This window comes from Gavialis gangeticus, unplaced genomic scaffold, assembly GCF_001723915.1.
Source record: "Gavialis gangeticus isolate Ggan-Ray unplaced genomic scaffold, GavGan_comp1, whole genome shotgun sequence".
NCBI lineage: Eukaryota > Metazoa > Chordata > Crocodylia > Gavialidae > Gavialis > Gavialis gangeticus.
Window position 1 is genome coordinate 28,256,203 of NW_017728998.1, and position 17,731 is coordinate 28,273,933.

Consider the following 17,731-nt stretch of genomic DNA (forward strand, 5'->3'; position numbering starts at 1 on the left):
AATGGAGCTTGCAGTGCTCTAGCTCAGGATTGCTGTATTCATTGTCTACAGGATTATGCTGTGAACACTACAAGTGTTACAATCAAATAGTCTACACATGCTTTTTGTCTTGTTTTGATGAGCTTGGTAATACAGAAGCAAACTATGCCCTATGCTCTAAAATAAAAAAACTACACATGCATTTAGTGCTAAAACTGATTCTCCATAAAGAATACTAGGCCTTAACTTCCAGAGAATTGACTTATTCATTCCAATGCTACTATATTCATTTGGGGTATACTCTTGTTTCTCATTTTCCTTTCTTTAAGAAAACATTTATTAGGACATGGAGAAACCAATTCTGGGAGCTTTGATGTCTGGTAGCATGCTCTCGCTTTCCATCTGAAAAGTGGGATGGGAATATGAAGCCAGAATTTAGCAGTGCTCAAAACAGACCTTTCTGAAAAGGCTCTGGTTTGGGCAACAACCACCTGGTTCAACTTTTGCATTCTAATTCTTGCTTCTTAAATGCCTATGGGAAAACAAAAACCTATGTTACTCTCAGCAAGGGAAGGGTTACCATGTTGGACTATGAGGGCTAGCGTGTATCGTCCGATCTGTTTAAAGTCCCTATTCATACTCCCAGCTAAGATTAATGAGAAAGCTGTGGCTAGACATGGGATTATGATAGGGCTGTGTGAAACAGCACCGTTTCACTTCGACGTCTGTTTCGACATTTTGATGGAACAGTGTTTCGTTTCATTTTGAAAGCATTGCTCCATTTCATTTCTTCAGAACAGTTTTGCTGTTTCAACGCTGTTTCGAGTTTCACCCACACCCCTGGAGGAGTCTGGCAGAGCCCTTCTGGGGGTGCCGGCGGAAGGCTGCCACTGGGACCTGAGCCCAGTAGAGGGAAGCAGGGTGCAGCCCCAGCGCTGCGCTCTGCTTCCCCCCACAGGACTGAGTTCCATAGGGCTGGGAGCCACTGGGTGCTGAGCCTGGTGGGGGGTAGGGGGTGCACAGTGCTGGCAGTTTGCACCGCCTCCCTCAACCAGGCAGCAAGCCGCTAAGTGGCCACCTCCCTCCACTGGGCTCACCACCTAGCGGTTTGCTGGAGGGAGGCGGTATGCAGCTCTGGCACTGTGCTCTGCTTCCCTCCACTGGGCTCAGCTCCCAGCAGCTCCAGCCCCGTGGAACTCAGCCTGGCGGTGGGAGGGAGAGCACTGTGCCAGCTCTGCCTGCCTCTCACCACTGGGCTGGGCTTCATGGGGCTGGTGGAGCCGATGGGAGTGCAGCTCGGTGGCAGGAGGCGGGCAGAGCCAGCGCTGGTGTTCCCATCGGTTCCACCAGCCCCACGGCGCATAGCCCGGTGGCAGGAGGTGGGGAGAGCCAGAGCTGCACTGCCTACCGGGCTGAGCCACATGGGGCTGTGGAGCTACTGGGAGCACAGCCCTGGCTCTCCCCTGCCTCCCACCACCTGGCTGCTGCTTCAAAACTCAAAGTGTTTTGAAACGTTTTGACTGGCCTTGTTTTGTTTCGACGCTGTTTCAAAGTCCTTCATTTCATTTTGATTTCGCTATTTTGAAACAGCCGATGAAATTTCGCACAGCCCTAGGATATGATGTGTGTCAGTGATCTTGGGGTGGCCAGGCAGATGATAGTCTAATCTTAGAGCAGTCCTCAGGACCTTTGTTGTTGGTGGATGGGAAATAGAAGTGCAGAGACTCCATGTTTCCTGTTATTTTTTATGAACGGTAGTAGCATTGTCAATGCCTGCTATTGGAAGTTTGAGACTCAGATTTCAAAATATAGTATTATTTTAAATTATGAGATATATTATGAGATATATAAAAATGTAATTTTAAAAATGTCTTCAGTTTTCTCAGGGCTTTGGGGAACTTATCTACTCTCAAATTCTATGCATGTTTCACATTCAAATTTCAGCCAAAATAGTGCACATAAGCTGCAAAAATAGCACACCTTTCTGCTGGTTGCTCAGGCAAGGAATCTTTTAACAATCTTATCCTGTAGGACAGTGGTGTGGGATTTGCATTTTTCCCCCCATGTTCTCCATCAGTCTCCTGTTCCCAGTCCACCCTCTACATTCACATATTTCCATATTTTTCCACCCTTTCTGTTTATAGTATTTGACTCTAAATTTTCATTTTTCTATTCCACTGTATCCTTCTCAGTCTTCTTCACCACTGGAGAGAGTGGATCACAATCCATCCTGTGATGACTGACCCAGCCAAGAAATAGTGTTAAGCTTGCAGTAAAAGTTGAGGTGATTGCTTCTAAAACAAGGCCCAGCTGAAGTGGTTTTCAGAAGCAAACCTGTTGAGCCATACTGTGGGAAGAGAAGAGCTATGTAGAGTTAGGTAACCTTGGTTATAACTGTAAGGGTAACTGGGTGGAATTTTTCTTTGGCACACTAACTTCTTCCAAGCATATCCCTCACCCCTGTGACTTAGTGTACTTGGAGAACAGAGGAAAACTGATACTACTTCCTACTTGCTCTCTTTGCACTGCAAGAGCAGCATAAAGGGACTTTCACTGTGATCAGCAAAGTTTATGCATAACCTCACCTAGCAATGGCACCTAGACAGACCCCCTTCAGTGATAGAGGAGCTAGAAGTAGTAGTTGACTGTGAATAGGGCTGCTACCAACCAGAACCCAAGCACCTGCTAACATTTATCTTGCAGTGCATATGCCATATGTGCCTGTTTGCTGTGCTGGTTGGTCATACATTTTCCTCCTCCCAACCCAATTTGACTGAAAAAACAGCAAGTATTTCTCCAGTTTAGAAGCCACTACTAAGAATGACACATGGGTAATGTAAAGACATGCAAAGGCATCAGGTCTTCACATTATTTTTTTCTAAAATCTGACTCTATAGGATCACATGGGCTTATGAAAATTAAACTGTTTTATCTGGTGTATACTGGATTATCCACAGTAGCTGGATGACAGGGAGCAAGTGGAGAGTTCAGAGATGTTTGAGGTAAGTAGTTAGTGAAGCAGATGGAAAACAGATTTTGTTAAGCTGATTCTGCAAAACAGAGGGCAGCAGAAGAACCTGAATAAAAATAGACTTCCTCTTGTACGGTGATGCCAGCTATCACATTAGAGACCAGACTATATACCACAATGAAGCACATCTTTAAAGTTTATCCTATATAGGGACAGGCAGGTTGTGGAGAAGAGACCATAGGGACAAAAACCTTGGATATCAGCTTTTACAGCACAAATGGATGAAATAATCAATCAGGTTGAAATCAGTAATAGACTGACAAGAAACAAAACAATTTTACCTTAAAAGCCCCTTAGTACTGCTATATCCTATGATTAATATATAGTGTTAAACAATTTTAACAGACCTAAACAGTTACAGTTAGAACAGTCTTACCTGTTTTCATTGCAACTCCCTAATGAGGAAGCTTATTGATTAGCAAAAGATTCAAAGACTTTTTGAGGAAACCTAGGGCGCACACGTGGATTTTTGTTGACGCCATATAAAAATAAGTGGCTTTAACTGCATTTTGCTTTGAGTCCATTTGAATTTGAAATACAGAGGCTGAAATGCAGAAAAACCAAAACTGAATAAAATGCTTGCACCTTCCAAAAGATACACATTGCTTTGTTTCACATGTCCCCGACTCTAGTTCCAACTCAGTTCTGTCTTTTCAGGTACCAGAGCTTAGTACCATTTGTGCACTGTAAACTGAGCATGCGTGTAGTACACTATGTGAACAATACAATAATCACTGGAGTTGAACAAACAGAATGTATGACTTAAACAAAAAATAAGAATGAATAATTTGGTTTGAGAATAAGAAATCTTTCTTTTCCTGAGTCAGAAGGACTTGTGTAGCTGACAGAGGTGCCTTTACAATATATAAAAGCCTCATAGTCTTGTAAGATGTTCTGTTCTGTTAACATAAAATTGATGTTAACTTTGGCAAGAGTCCATATAGAGTTTCCTTGTAGGTCAGAGATAAATCCAAATATAAGGAAATAATGGAAAAAGTTATTAAGTATAGGCAATATGTATAACATCCCCTCATTCTTTGTACCCAGCCTGGTGATCGTTATATTTTATATAAAGGAGGGCAATTCCTTGCTTTTCTTGTATTAAGATTCCTGTGGCATGTCATTAAATGAACTCTTGCTCCCAAAAGCTTGTGCTACTCTACTCCTCTTCTGCCTGACTTTAGACTAACATAGCCGCCTACCTCTTTCTAAATGGTTGCAGCATTTCAGAACCAATGGTATCAAATATGAGTTAACCATATGGCATTCACTTTCATTGTCATGATAAATCAGCTGTGTAAAATTTAGAGGCTTCCTTATGTACCTTTCAGTAACCCAGAATTGTCCCTTCTACATATTTACTAGTTGATAGCCATAGGCTTTCTTTTCCACTTCACCTACAAATAAAATACGAAGCAAATCCTGCTTTTAAATGGCAGCTGGCACTGGGGTGTCTAACTTCTCAAAAGCACAAAAGGTAAACGTGGCACAAATACCACTGTTGAGTAAGCATTGTTGATATTAGCATTTTGCTTTTTTTCCCTATCTAACCTTAGTGGAAAACAGCAATTTAAGTCACAATTTCATTTATATTTTCATTTTAAAAAGGAAAAAAAAAAAGTGTGTGTGTCCACTCTTAGCAACTGAAACATTTTCTGTACTGCAATCAGTTCAACAAAAGAACCTTTTAAGATAATTTGTTTTTATGTATGTTTCTTAATACAGGTTGTGTCCGGTGATTGAGAGCTGTTAGGTCACATTTAGTGAAAGAACACTATTCCCTCTAAAACAAAATACCAAAAATAAAAACTCAAACTAGGGAGTGAAAGGGGCTAATGTAGAAATAATATGAAGTATTCTTTACAAATTACAGTGTACGCTCACACACGTTGTTCAACGTCACTACCATGGATGCTGAAATAAATGTGCTGTACAGGTGTTAAATCTTGATTTAATAAACAGTCTGTACAGTATCAAATTATATAAAAGTCTAAAAACCCCACAATGAATAGTCATATGTTATAAATTGTGTCATACCATAAAAAGATGATCAAAATGAGATCAAACCCACAGTTAAAAAAAAAGTATGAAATGTGCAATTTTGCAAGATGGAAACAAGCGCTAGAAAAATGAAACTCTTAAATAAGAAGTCTTAAAGGCTAAATGCAATTAATTACTCTGGGATTTCTCCTTGTCCCTACCAGCTTCTCCCACCTTAGTCATCACAGATCTCAAAACTTAACATATAGTGGGCTTGCTCCTATACTCCTTACGCAGTTTGGGAATGAACCCAGAGTACCCAGAACTGAGTTAATTAGGGGAGTTTGGATATACAAGGACAACAGGACTGGGATTGCTGTCGGATGCAGATGTACAGAACCACAAAAATACAATCTATTTCTAGAACTACTTGGAAAACAATAACCAAAATTATGCTTTAGTTACACAGCTGTGAACTCAATGGAACTGTATGACTGTAACACATTGTAGAATCTGGCCCACTGTATACTAAATCACAGACCTTCCTGAAAGGAAGCCATTTTATAAGAATAAATGTTGAAGATTTGAAAAATATTCCAGGACTGCATCCACAAGCTGCAAAGGCCATATTTTCAAACGCACTTAAAAAAAAACTATAACTAAAACAAAATATTCTTACTCTTCAAGGCAATAAGCCATTTCACATGTTTCACAAAATACAGAGACTAAGAACTAGTAATTAAAGGCAATATAAAAGTTAGTCAGGATGAAGCAGATGGATGTAACATAACTGAGTCTTAATTGGCACTCAGCACTGTAATTCTAGCTGCAACTTGACAAATATATTAAGACATTTATGTCAAAATATGTGTTGCATAAACCACTTTTCTTTACTTAAGTAACTGAAGTGTTAATTTTGACTTGAAAACTAAATATTTAAAGAAGGGAAAATGATACAGAGTGGAGGGAGAAAAAGATTCTAGTCATTGTTTTCAGTGATCAGTTATTAGTAATTTTTATTAATATCCTTAACTGATGATTCCCATGCAAAACCTTGCAGCTTTGTTGCTCAACTAGATGGATGGCTTGGGAAGGTAGGAAGAAGTCCACCACTGGTTATGAAGACTTTGTTTTGTAAAAAAAAATGGTGTTGGATACAGTAAGCTAAAAGTGTGTATATCCACACACACCGCATATGGTACATATTTTCGTATATACACTGTCATATATATATGACATGTGTGTATATACCCCCCCACACCCATATATACACCAATATCGCCTTCGGTAGGAGATTAAAAGTCAATAGATAATGAGCCTTGTGCAGCATCCTCTCGTCCCCTGACGTATATTTCACAAGGAATTTCTTCCATCACCCTATCCTCTATGACCTGCTCAGGGCAATCGTGGGCCTGTTTGAAAGTATAACTACTCTTCTTGAATGTGCTGTTAAATGTTTTCATTGGCTGAGGTTGTGCAAAATCATTACGAAAAGGCAGTTCCATGGAGCTGAGGTTGGTCCTGCTTTGTTTTATACTGGAGGCTTGAGAGCCACAGTGATGGTCATGGATGCATCTAGAGGCAGTAGAGGAGCGTCTCATTTTCTGGTAGTTTTCAAGTTCATCTGATAGATCAGCCAAGTCTGCAGAAATCTCTTTATCCCTTAATGAAAATAGTTCGTAATGTGGAGGGTCAAATACTTCTTGGAAACCAGTTTTATTGAAAGCAGTTTTGCAAGCCATAACTTTTTTGCGGGGCTGCTTTATTTGGACCAGAATTGAAATAAGAAGAAGAACCAGAACTATCCCTGATGTAATGCCAATGACTGTTCCATGAGTTTTGGTGATTTGTTCAAACAGTCCAGTTTTTTTCTTTTCTGCAGAAAGAGAGAAAGAGATGGATGTGAATCTGTCTGAAATGTCTTATTAGAAATATTTTGGTATAATATTATGTTTACACTAACTTACAATAATTAGCAGTCATATGTTAATATACTTTACAATATATTAAAAAAAAGAGCAGGCTCTATTTGATCACTGATATAAGCGTAGTATCTATGGACTCAATGGCCCTGCATCCACAGGAGAGCAAAAATTCAAGACACCCTGGGCGCATCTACACAAGAAGCTACATCACCAAAGCAATGAGCTATGGTGACGTAGCTTGTCTCTACAGCAACACAGTGTCAGCAGGCGCTAACCATGGTGCCGCTGCTACTATGCAGTAAGGTCGAAAATTACCCATGAACTACTGGGACTGCACTGTACCAGTGGGTACTGCATAGTAATTTAGTACTCGCTTTAACTAAAGCAAGTACTAAATGACTGCACAGTACCAGCTGTGCAGTCAGGGGCATGTGCAGACATGCCTTCTGACACTGTAAGATTAACATACCTATGATTAATCTAACTTCATATCATTCTTAGCAAATAAAAGTTGAACTCAAAGGGCCCAGTCTTCATGCTGACAACAGCCTTAGTGATTCAGTGGACTTCTCCAGATGCCAAATTTGTGCAGTCCTTAAAATACAGTTTTCTTTACTTCGTTAGGAAGTTGTATAATTAGACCTACAGCATATCTATTTCACTGCAGGTTTTGTAACAGCCCATGTTGTAAGATCAGTTAAAACATTTGAACAGATGCTTTGTAGCACTTCATATGAAGGTACACAAGATGGCAGTATCAGATTATATCAATTTTCACACTTAAAATATTTATTTAGAACCCAAAAATTCAAATAATATTTTACTCTGGAAAAAGTATTGGTCCTGACTTGCTAAAGGAATGTGCATGGATAGAATACAATATTCAAAGGAAAACAGTCAAATTATTTAGGATGTGGTCTAAGAGAGAATTTGGGTACCCAACTGCTAGGTGCCACAGGCCATGTGTAGATGAAACAGTGCCTAACTTTCAGATGTCTGGCTGCCAGAATGCATCCACAACTTGTTACAGGGCAGAAGGCAATCCAAAAAGCCTTTGTACTGAATAGGGAGGTGCATGGAATTACCTAACAGGAAATAAGGACAAAGCAATATCTGAAATTCTGTCCCTCTATGACTTGGGTGCTTTAAGACTACAGGCAGATGCCTCTCTCCATTCAGGATCCATGGCATAGCACCATTTCTTCAAAGAGTAGGGATTGCTCCTTTTCCTTTTTCAACACAGCCAGAAATGGTAGAGAAATAGGAGGAGGTGGTGCTACCCACCTTTTATCTAACAACCTAATGTCCCCTTAGACACAAGGCCACAGCATCATGGTTCTTTACTCTAATTACTCTTGTATTCATTGGCTGCATGGAGGGGTTCAGAATGACCCCAAACATGTGGGTCTATAGCTAGGTGTTTAGGACACTCTTCTGCAAAATGAGAGATGTAAGTGGTTGAGGAAGAAATTAAACCTAGGTCTCCCACATCTTATGTAAGAGCTCTAACTACTAGGATATTTAATATAAAACAAAGGTGGACAGCACCTCTAGCTCCACCATCTTAAAAGTAAGTAGCTGCCACTGAATTTTGCAAGGAGCTCAATCCTCTTGGCTTTGGGGTGTGAGGTTTTTTATTTACTTATTTTTTTTTTTAGCATGCCAACCAGATTGGATGGTTTAGGGCATAGCTTCTCAACCTGTCGTACACGTACCCCTGGGGGTATATGAGACACAGGCAGGGGGTACGTGGGTACCCTAACATACTCTCTCCCCCTCACCCTCTTTTCCTCTCAAAACTATGGCAAAAAGTTTGGTGTGCCACGCATTAAAATTCCCCAGTAATAATTTGGCATGCTGCACTTTGCGCAGCACTGGGTTCAGCCCTCCTAGCTTTGGGCAACCTCACTTCTAGCTCAGGTACATATTTGAGTTGTGTACCCCTGGTGTAAAAGGTGGCAACCCTACCCCCACCAGATTAGACATCTGTCATATCATGGCTTATATACACAGCCCTTCCTCCAACATATAGCACACATTAATTTAATCTGTAAATATAAAATCCCCTGGAAAATTGAGTGTTGGGGTACTTATTAAAATTTTCAGAAGTTAGGGGGTACTTGCTGCTTAAGTTTGAGAAACACTGGTTTAGGGGAATTTCTGCATCTAAGTTAGGTAAAAAGATCAATTGTTGATAGTTGTAGGCAGCACCATACCTAGACTCCTGGCAGCCTTGGGTGAACTTTTAGTATCGGGCCCCCTGTTGCCAGAGAGAATGACAATAATAATCAGAAAATTACCATTTTTGGGGCCACTTTGCCCTGGGCGGCTGCCTGGTTTGCCCATGCCTGTATCCGGCCCTGGTTCTGGGTATGTACAGAAGAATTTTAGGAACCTAGAAAACTTTAAAGTTCAGACAGGCATTAAGGCTGCTTGCATACATTAAAAAAAACCCCAAAACTTGCTTTATCAGAAGCAGCAAATTACTTTGACTTGGCTCCACAGCTTCTGTATAGATCAGGAGCTTCAGTGGGGCTTTTGGTGCTTGTACATAAAGCAGATTCAATGAGCTATTAGATACATTACCAAAAAAGCCCTAAAGTGCCCAATATAGATTATACAGACACTGGGTGAACCGGGTCCACCTAACACACTGCCTCTTCTGGGCATGTGCTGGGATCAATGTAGGACCGTGCTGAGTTTAAATTAAAGCGCTGCTTTTTTGTTGTTTTGTTTTTTTAATGTCTGCAAGCAGCCCTAGTGTATTTAAGTACCACCAGGATCAATTGGTATCTGACCAGGGGTTCTGGGGCTTAACGTTTTGGGAAACAGATGCCTCAATTCCATCTTAGTCCTACTTTAGGTGCCTACATTGTTTATGGAATCTAGTACCTGATGCCTTCCATCATTTCTTCTGGTGCCAGGTATTAAAATTGAGAGAGAAAATTCTTATTGGCTAAGTACAGATGGTCAAAAAGCCCATGGCTGAATCGATTCAATCTTCGCAGGTTAGTCTAAGCTGCATAGATTGAACTGATAAGCAAGTGAACAGGCATTCATTTTGATTCCAGAAATGCAGCCACATGCCTGCAGTGGCTCAGTCCAGAAGCTGGGGGGTCCTTCCTGATTGACTGGAATAGACAGCTTAGGCCAAACCTAGCCCATCCACCTGGTACGAGGGTAGGGGGAGAGTTTGTGGGGGAGGTGTAAAGCATCCTGGGATGCTGGGGGATTATGAGTTAACTTGAGTCTGGAGGGGATCTGGGGCAGGAGTTCAATAAACTCATTTAGCCTAAATCAGTTAAGTCTGTTAACCTAACCTAATCTAAATCAGTTAACCTAAGTCAGTTAAGGTTTATGTGCCCTGAACTTCTGTCGTTTTACAGATCTGAACCTATTTCCAATCACTTATACCAGCTGGTGTGTAACTTCTGTCCCTGGCCATCATATCTAAAGATAAAATATGATGGGTAGTTTAGTTCAGAAGATAATAGTTTAAAAATGCTGGGAAAGGCAGTCTCTATCTGGTTGCTACATGTTTCATGAGGAATTCATCCTTGAAATGCTATTGAGGATTTCTGAATTGAAGAAATCTAGACAAAATATACATTCCAGAAAAATATTTGTAGTCAAGGAAAATAGATCTCAGAAAGTTACTTCATTTTCTGTTCTGTCATATACAATACTAGCACAGACAAGACTTCAGTTAGACGAAATCTATTTTATGTGGGAAACTTGGGAGTCACTAATATATTTAAATAAAAAATATAAACTAGAAATACACTATATTGTGAGAGACATTGTAATATAGTAGCCACTGGAGTTGGGTAATTTTTTTTTTTTTTTTAAGATAATTTGTCAAAATATGTAGTTTTGAGTCACCCAAAAGTAATTTCGTTTGTACTGATTTCAGTGACTAGTTCCAGCTGAAAATATTTTAACTTTGACAATAAGGATGATTAGGGGCATGGAGGGGCTTTCATACGAGGACAGACTAAAGAAGCTAGGTCTATTCAGTTTAGAAAAAAGAGCTTGAGGGGGGCCATGATAAGTGTTTACAAACTACTAAATGGTGATGAGAAAGTAAATAGGGATTTATTATTTACTCTTTCTTACAATACAAGAAAATGAAACCAATAGGTAGTAATTTTAAAACGAATAAAAACGTTTTTTCATGCAGCGTGCCATTAAAATGTGGAATTCATTGCCACCCGATGCGTGTGGAAGCTGACAGTAACTAGATTAAAAAAGGGACTGGACAAATTCTTGAAGGAAAGGGGCATCAGTAGCTATTGAGCACAGGAGTTAGGGATACAGCCTCTGACTCAAAACTTCCTAGATCTTAAATGCCGGAGGCAGCAAGCGAGCGAGGAACAGTGGGGAAAACACCCTGGTCACACCCAATTCCCGCTTCCTTTCAGCCTCCCCTCTCTGCCACTTGGAAACCCAGGACACAGGACAAGATGGACCTGGGGTCTGACCCAGCAAATGGCATTTCTTATGTTCTTGAATTCTTTAAATGTTTTGACTTCTTATTTTGAAAAGTTTTATTTTGAAATTGAGCTAAAATTTTTGAAAGATAATTATTTGTTTCAGTTTAACTGATATACTGTTTGACCCAAAACAAGCTGTTTTTATTTTGTTTTGGCAGAAAAGAAAACAGAAATGTTTGGTTTCAAGTTAACTTGAAACTATATATTTTCATTCAGTTGGGCCACAAACCTGAAAAAGGTGCTTGCACAGCTGTTGTAACTACATTTATATTGTATTCATGTGCTAATAAAAGGTCTTCTTCAAACACCAAGGAATTTTCCTTGCAAAAGCTTAAAGGTTTAGGAACAGATGATGACACAAGCCTGGCAAATGCAGAAGCATATTTCAGAGTAGGCCAACATTCTGCTTAAACTTTCAAATATACTTTGCTAAGGGTATGAGATATTTAATTACAGGGGCAGGAATATCATTCTTCAACCCAGTTATAGGCCTCTTGGTTTTAAATTAAAAATTTGGAACATCTCCCTGAGTTTAGCAGAACAGCTATCCTCAGCACATTTGTAGGAAAAGATATTTTATGACTTTCTTAAATGAAAGGCAAACTGACAATCTTGGATCATAAAGGTTACATTTAGTACTATATTCACCTTTGCAGTGATTTTCATCCCAAGGGTATGCACAGTTTTGAATGCCATTGCAGACTAAAGAATTATTGATGCACATGTTGCTATGGCAAAAGTAAGTACTGCCTGGGCAGGGAGCTGCAGAAGAGAAATGGAAAAAAAGTCAGTACTGGCAAGAACTCTTACAGTGCAAATGTATATTCAGTTATTTGTTGTTGACTGTTGTGGGCTTGCAAGTGCAATGAGTATTTCTGCACATCACTGATTATTATTAGGTAGTGCCTATGTTCCCAGTAGGGCGGTTGCCAGGTGTAATACAAACAAAATACAACTACTTAAACCGGCTGGTATGAAGAGCTAGACACGTGACATCTATGATAGAAGCAAGCTTCCATAGTCTTTAATACCAGTCTTTAGAAAATAAAATGCACTATACTGTCCCTATGAATTGCATACTAATTATTTAGATTGCATTGGTATCCAAAATATGCCAAATGCTTTCCAAACACCCAAGGCACATTGCTTACCTGAAAAGCATACTGCCTCTATTTAGAGAGTACCAGAGGTGCATCACACTCAAAACCCTGCTCTGAAGTGTTCAAACTAGAAGAGAGATGTTGTATATAACCCGACTGTTGAAGTCAGGAAGAACTTGCATCCCAGACCACTTTGCAGAATCCTGGAAAGGGCATGCCTGCTCTGCTTAATGCCATGGTATGCAAGAGATATCTAGGGCAGATACTTCAGGTACCACAGGAATATAATTGTGTTAGCATGATGCTGTTCCCAGATTCTCAGCATGACCAATTAGCTTAGTGGAGCACTGCACTGCACTAACATGGCTATATTGCTTCCAGTACCATTGCTCAATGTGTTTCTTCATGAAATAGGGTATGTATACTTAGCACAAGGCAAAGTGAAGGTCAAAGTTCAGTTGTAGCAGACTCTGAGAATTAATCTTCCACTTTCCTGAGAATCCCCATCCCTCTATCAGGAACGCATACCAAGGCATTTTCAACAAAGAACATCCTTGCTGACAACCATTAGACAGTTCAGAGGAAGAGATTCACTCTTACACAGCAGACCTCAAGTCATGTGGATGTAGATTAAAGGAAACCCCTTGAATAGCATCAAACCAACTGGAAAAAGTAGCCTGTGATTTCATAGCTGTAGTGTAGCCACTTGGACTTTCACTGAGAGAGATGACTCACTCAGGTCTTCTTCAGCTCAGGGCCTTACTTTTACAGCTAATGAGGGATTAAAGGAACTGCCTCTTGCTGTTGTCATATTGTTAGGGAGACTTTTTGGTTAAATTTATTTCTTCATGATTCCCAACAAATATTTTACACAAGTATTTTACACTTCTACAATATATATAAGAAAGGTGTAAAAGTATCTGTTCTCAGAATATAACATTCTGTCTGCATTGTTTTTGACATTCCCCATAGCATGTAGCTTCCATTCCATTTCTCTGCATCAAAAATGCAATATTACATGCAAAAGATTTCCATAGTTTTGGAAGTGACTTGTATATTGAATAACAAAAATGTGACAATCCAGAGGTAGTGGTTAGGCCTGTGTGAATAGGGAAGTATTTGATTCTGATTTGGCCAATTCAGAGATTCAGATCAGCTTTGGAAGATGTGGCACCTATTCAGAGAGATTTGGTGATTCAGATTGGCCAGGGAGGCAGGCACAGCCCGGTGGCTCCTCTGGCTGTGCCTGCCTCTCCCCAGGTGGAGGGAGCTGCAGGAGAAGCCCCCATCCTAGTCCCGGCACTTTGAAAAAAAAAAGCCCCGTACTCACTGCCTGCAGGAGTGGCAATTGGGGCTTCTGGGTGCTCATGGCAGATCTTCCCTGTGCAGCTTGGGGCAGTGGGGGAAACAGGGATCGCTGCCTCCCCCCCCCCCCCAACTGGCACCTGTGCAGCAGTTGCCCAATGGCACAGGTGCAGTGTGGCTCAGCAGGGTGCTGCGTGCTGTCCGGGAGCTGGGGCCACTGGTGCCAAGTGCTGCTGGGCTCCATCATACACGTGGAGCCATCCCAGTTCCCAGGCAGTGCGCAGCACCCTGCCAAGCCATGCTGCATCTGCACCATAGGGCAGCTGCTGCACTGGTAACAAGTGGGGGTGAAGGGTGATCCCTGCTGCCCCCTGCTGCGAGGTGGGGGCTCTGTCATGAGCCCTCAGAGGCCCCCCAATTGCTACCGCCAGAGCTGGTGAGTGCAGCGCTTTTTTTTTTAAATGCTGGGAGGGGGATGGGGCCAGGCAGGGTAGCCATGGGGCCTTCTCCCGTGGCTCCTCCAGCTGTGCCTGCCTCTGCCCTGGTGGGGGCAGCCGTGGGGGCTATGCCCTGCTGCCGCTTGCCCAGCCGGCACAGGGTGGGGGGGTGTGATGCAGGTGTGGCTTGCTCCAGGCGGCAGCAGGCCATAGCCCCTGCTCCCAGTGCTGCTGCACCCGCATCAGCAATAGGAGCGGGGGCTCTGCCCTGCCACCGGTTGCCAGCTGGCATGGGGGGTGCGGGATGCGGGCACAGCAGCGCTGGGAGTGGGGACTATGCCCTGCTGCTGCTTGCCCCCCTCTGGCTGTGAGCGGTGTCCCAGCTGGGCAAGCAGCAGCAGGGCAGAGCCTCTGCTCCCAACACTACTGCACCCACATCCTGCACCCCCCTCCCTGAGTAATACGTCCCCTGCCCCAGCAGGGCAGCTTGTTCGAGCCCCAGCTCCAATCCCTCCCTCCCCAACACCCTTTCCCTCCCCCAACCCCAACAGACTTACCTGCTGGAGGCAGCTGTCAGCTGCCTGTTTAGTCAATGGCCGAATCTCTGAATTGGCTGAACCTTTTCTGAATTGAAGCATATGAATCAAATCAATTTGGAGCTTTTACTTGTTCTCCCGATTCAATTCAGATTCAGTCCCCGAATCAGGCCGAATCTCCTCTGAATTGAATCAGCTACCAAAGCTTCACACAGCTCTAGTAGTGGTGCACAGTTTGAAAAGTTCCAATTCTGTCCAGCACAAAGCAACAGCTACTCTTATTCACAGTTGAGTGCATTACCTTATCTTTATCTACTGCCTCTGTACTGTTGCACATGATCCTAGTCCTTACAGTGCTGAACTGAGGCAGTTTGTGTTCACTAGTTTTAAGTTTTCCTAAAAAGAGACCCAGGGAGAAAAATCTCTTTTAGCTTCAGTCTTTCTGAAGGACTTCATTTTCAGACCAACTTTCACTTTACGCATTGTTTTCTCTTTACTATTTAGTTTGATTTCAGGCATAATTTTCAAGAGTTCAACACCCTACTTTTCTAACAAGCACCGACGTAAGTGATCAGATTTTTAAGAAAGTTCTGCTTCCATTTACGCACCTTAGTAAGTGCCAGATTGTTTGAAATGGGAGAGAAGTAGTGTCCTTAGCTCTTTTGAAAACCTGGCCATTCTGTCACTGTAAGTGGCAAAAAGAAAGAATAAAGTCCCAGAGTTTTTTTTCTCATTGGAACTCTGACTGTATCTTTAACTATTTCACTTCACTACACTTACAATTGCAGCTGTTTAGGAAAGAATTTTTTTTTACCCTGCTGAAATCAACTGCCAAAAACACATCTGCACATGCCTTTTGAGAAATACTGAATGACAAATCTGATACTTATGCAACTATAGCCATTTTGAATATGAAACTAGATCTACTATTCTGATTGAAAACATGGAGATAAAACTGAATATTAAACATAGAATATTACAAGTAGACACAAATTAAGTCGTTCATACACTCAGAAAGAGGAGCATGTAGCGTTATTGTGACGTATAATCTGCTGATTAGATTGGAAATATGGGAGAACTCTAGGCAAACTAACAGTATGGTGAAGACAACCTGACTAGATTTTTCTTCTTTAAATTCAATACACGAGTGGGTGATAATCTAATTTATACTGAGTATAAAGTATAGCTTTAAAACTATTGACAAGGTCAGACTAGAACAAATATTAAAAGACCTCTTTCAATTAAGAGACAAAAGAAAATATCCACAAGGTGGCATACAAGATGGCTGTTGTTCTAATATCTGTATGTGTTTTTTTTTCCTTGACTACAGCTCTGCTATGCAGGCTAAGATGTAAGGCAGGCATTTACAGGAAGATTAGTAAGGCACCTGCTAAGATAATAATCAACCACTCAAGCAAGATTTACTTTCGGGAAGGCAAAAGAGAGTGTTTGTTGAATAGAACTAAATGCTCTTGGAGGCATGAAGAATTATGGGATATAACAGCAGCTCAGGAATTTAATGAAAGATGAATATTTTTTAGTACTTTCTCTTAGCCACCTCCTTTTGAGGCCGGTTATAAAACATGACATTTGATTTTGTTTTATACTGTATTTTTAAGAGAGATACTCAGATAACCTATTTGAAACATTTTTCCATGTCTTTTCTTTTCCAGATTTTTTTAAAACTGAGACTGTTTGAAATTCCAGGGACTGTGGGTTTCAGCCCTGGAAAGGGAAGCTCAGATCTTTATTCTTCCAAGTTAGATCAGTTGAGTATCATGCAGGTTACCGCAAAAAGTGGGGAGAGAATCTTTTAAATGGGAAACTTTAAAAACTGACCCCATGCAGAATTAAGAAGAAATTAATGAATAGAATGAAAGTTGCTTTGAAGATGCAATGCTTCAAATGCTCTGGCATCTCATAGTTAATGCATACATAGTTTCTTCTCAATAATTTCTTAGGGATTTTCTTTAGGGGTGGGATTTGCTTGATGACCTTGCCAAATTTCTGGGGACTCTTCTAAACATATAAAGGCCACCAAGAATCTGTTTCATTATCCTGTAAAAAACTTATTTTCATAACATGTTTCAGTTCAAGCAGTATTTATGGTATGTGGGACACCTTATTATTCTCTTCTTACAACGGTACTTCAAACAGTTTACTCTTGTGCTGAAATATGGTTTGACTGGACACTAAGTAACAAGCATAGCCAAATACTATTCAACAGGTGTCTGTCTTTAGATGGTTTAAATGTGTTTCTATTAAGAGAGGATGGTGCCTTTTTGTATATTTACTTTTAGCCTGAAGAGGCTGTTACTTTGGTCCAGATTGGGCTACTTAGTGGCTGCCCTACATTGTGGCTAGTGGAAGAACTGTGCCTCAAAGCACAGTCCCTTCCTTAGTTATCTGCTTTTCAAGAAGGTTTTCCATAGTATCATAAAAAATGAGGATTGGGAGGGACCTCAAGAGGTCATCTAGTCCAACCTCCTGCTCAAAGCAGGGTCATCCCCAACTAGATCATTCCAGCCAGGGCTTTATCGAGTGGGGTCTTAAAAACCTTCACGGATGGAGATTCCAACACCTCTCTAGGTAACCTGCTGCAGTGCTTCACCACCCTCCTAGTGAGACAGTTTTTCCTATTATCCAATCTAAACCTCCTTTGCTGCAACTTGAGACCATTGATTGTTGTTCTGTCATCTGCCACCACTGAGAACAGTCTAGCTCCATCCTCCTTGGAACCAACCTTTAGGTAGTTAAAGGCTGCTATCAAATCCCCCCATAGTCTCCTCTTCTCCAGACTAAGTAAGCCCAGATCCTCAGCATTTTGTCAGAAGTCATGTGCCCCAGCCCCCTCACCATTTTTGTTGCTCTCCATTGGGCTCTCTCCAACTTGTCCACATAGTTTCTGTAGTGGGGAGCCCAAAACTGGACACAGTACTCAAGAT

At 41.3% G+C, this 17,731-nt stretch overlaps 1 protein-coding gene across 4 annotated transcripts in view; it reads right to left on the reverse strand.

The window, feature by feature from the left end:
• Window positions 1-4,706: 4,706 nt before the first annotated feature.
• NETO2 (neuropilin and tolloid like 2) overlaps window positions 4,707-17,731 on the reverse strand; it is a 59,888-nt gene continuing 46,863 nt past the window's right edge. For 3 of the 4 annotated variants that reach the window (XM_019505657.1, XM_019505659.1, XM_019505656.1), the window contains 2 exons: window positions 12,057-12,170; window positions 4,707-6,866 (listed from right to left, as the gene is read on the reverse strand). In XM_019505657.1, coding sequence (XP_019361202.1) covers window positions 6,286-6,866; window positions 12,057-12,170 — 695 coding nt within the window. In that variant the 3' untranslated portion in view covers window positions 4,707-6,285. The remainder of the gene's footprint in view (window positions 6,867-12,056; window positions 12,171-17,731) is intronic. The other variant, XM_019505658.1, reaches the window with a different exon arrangement.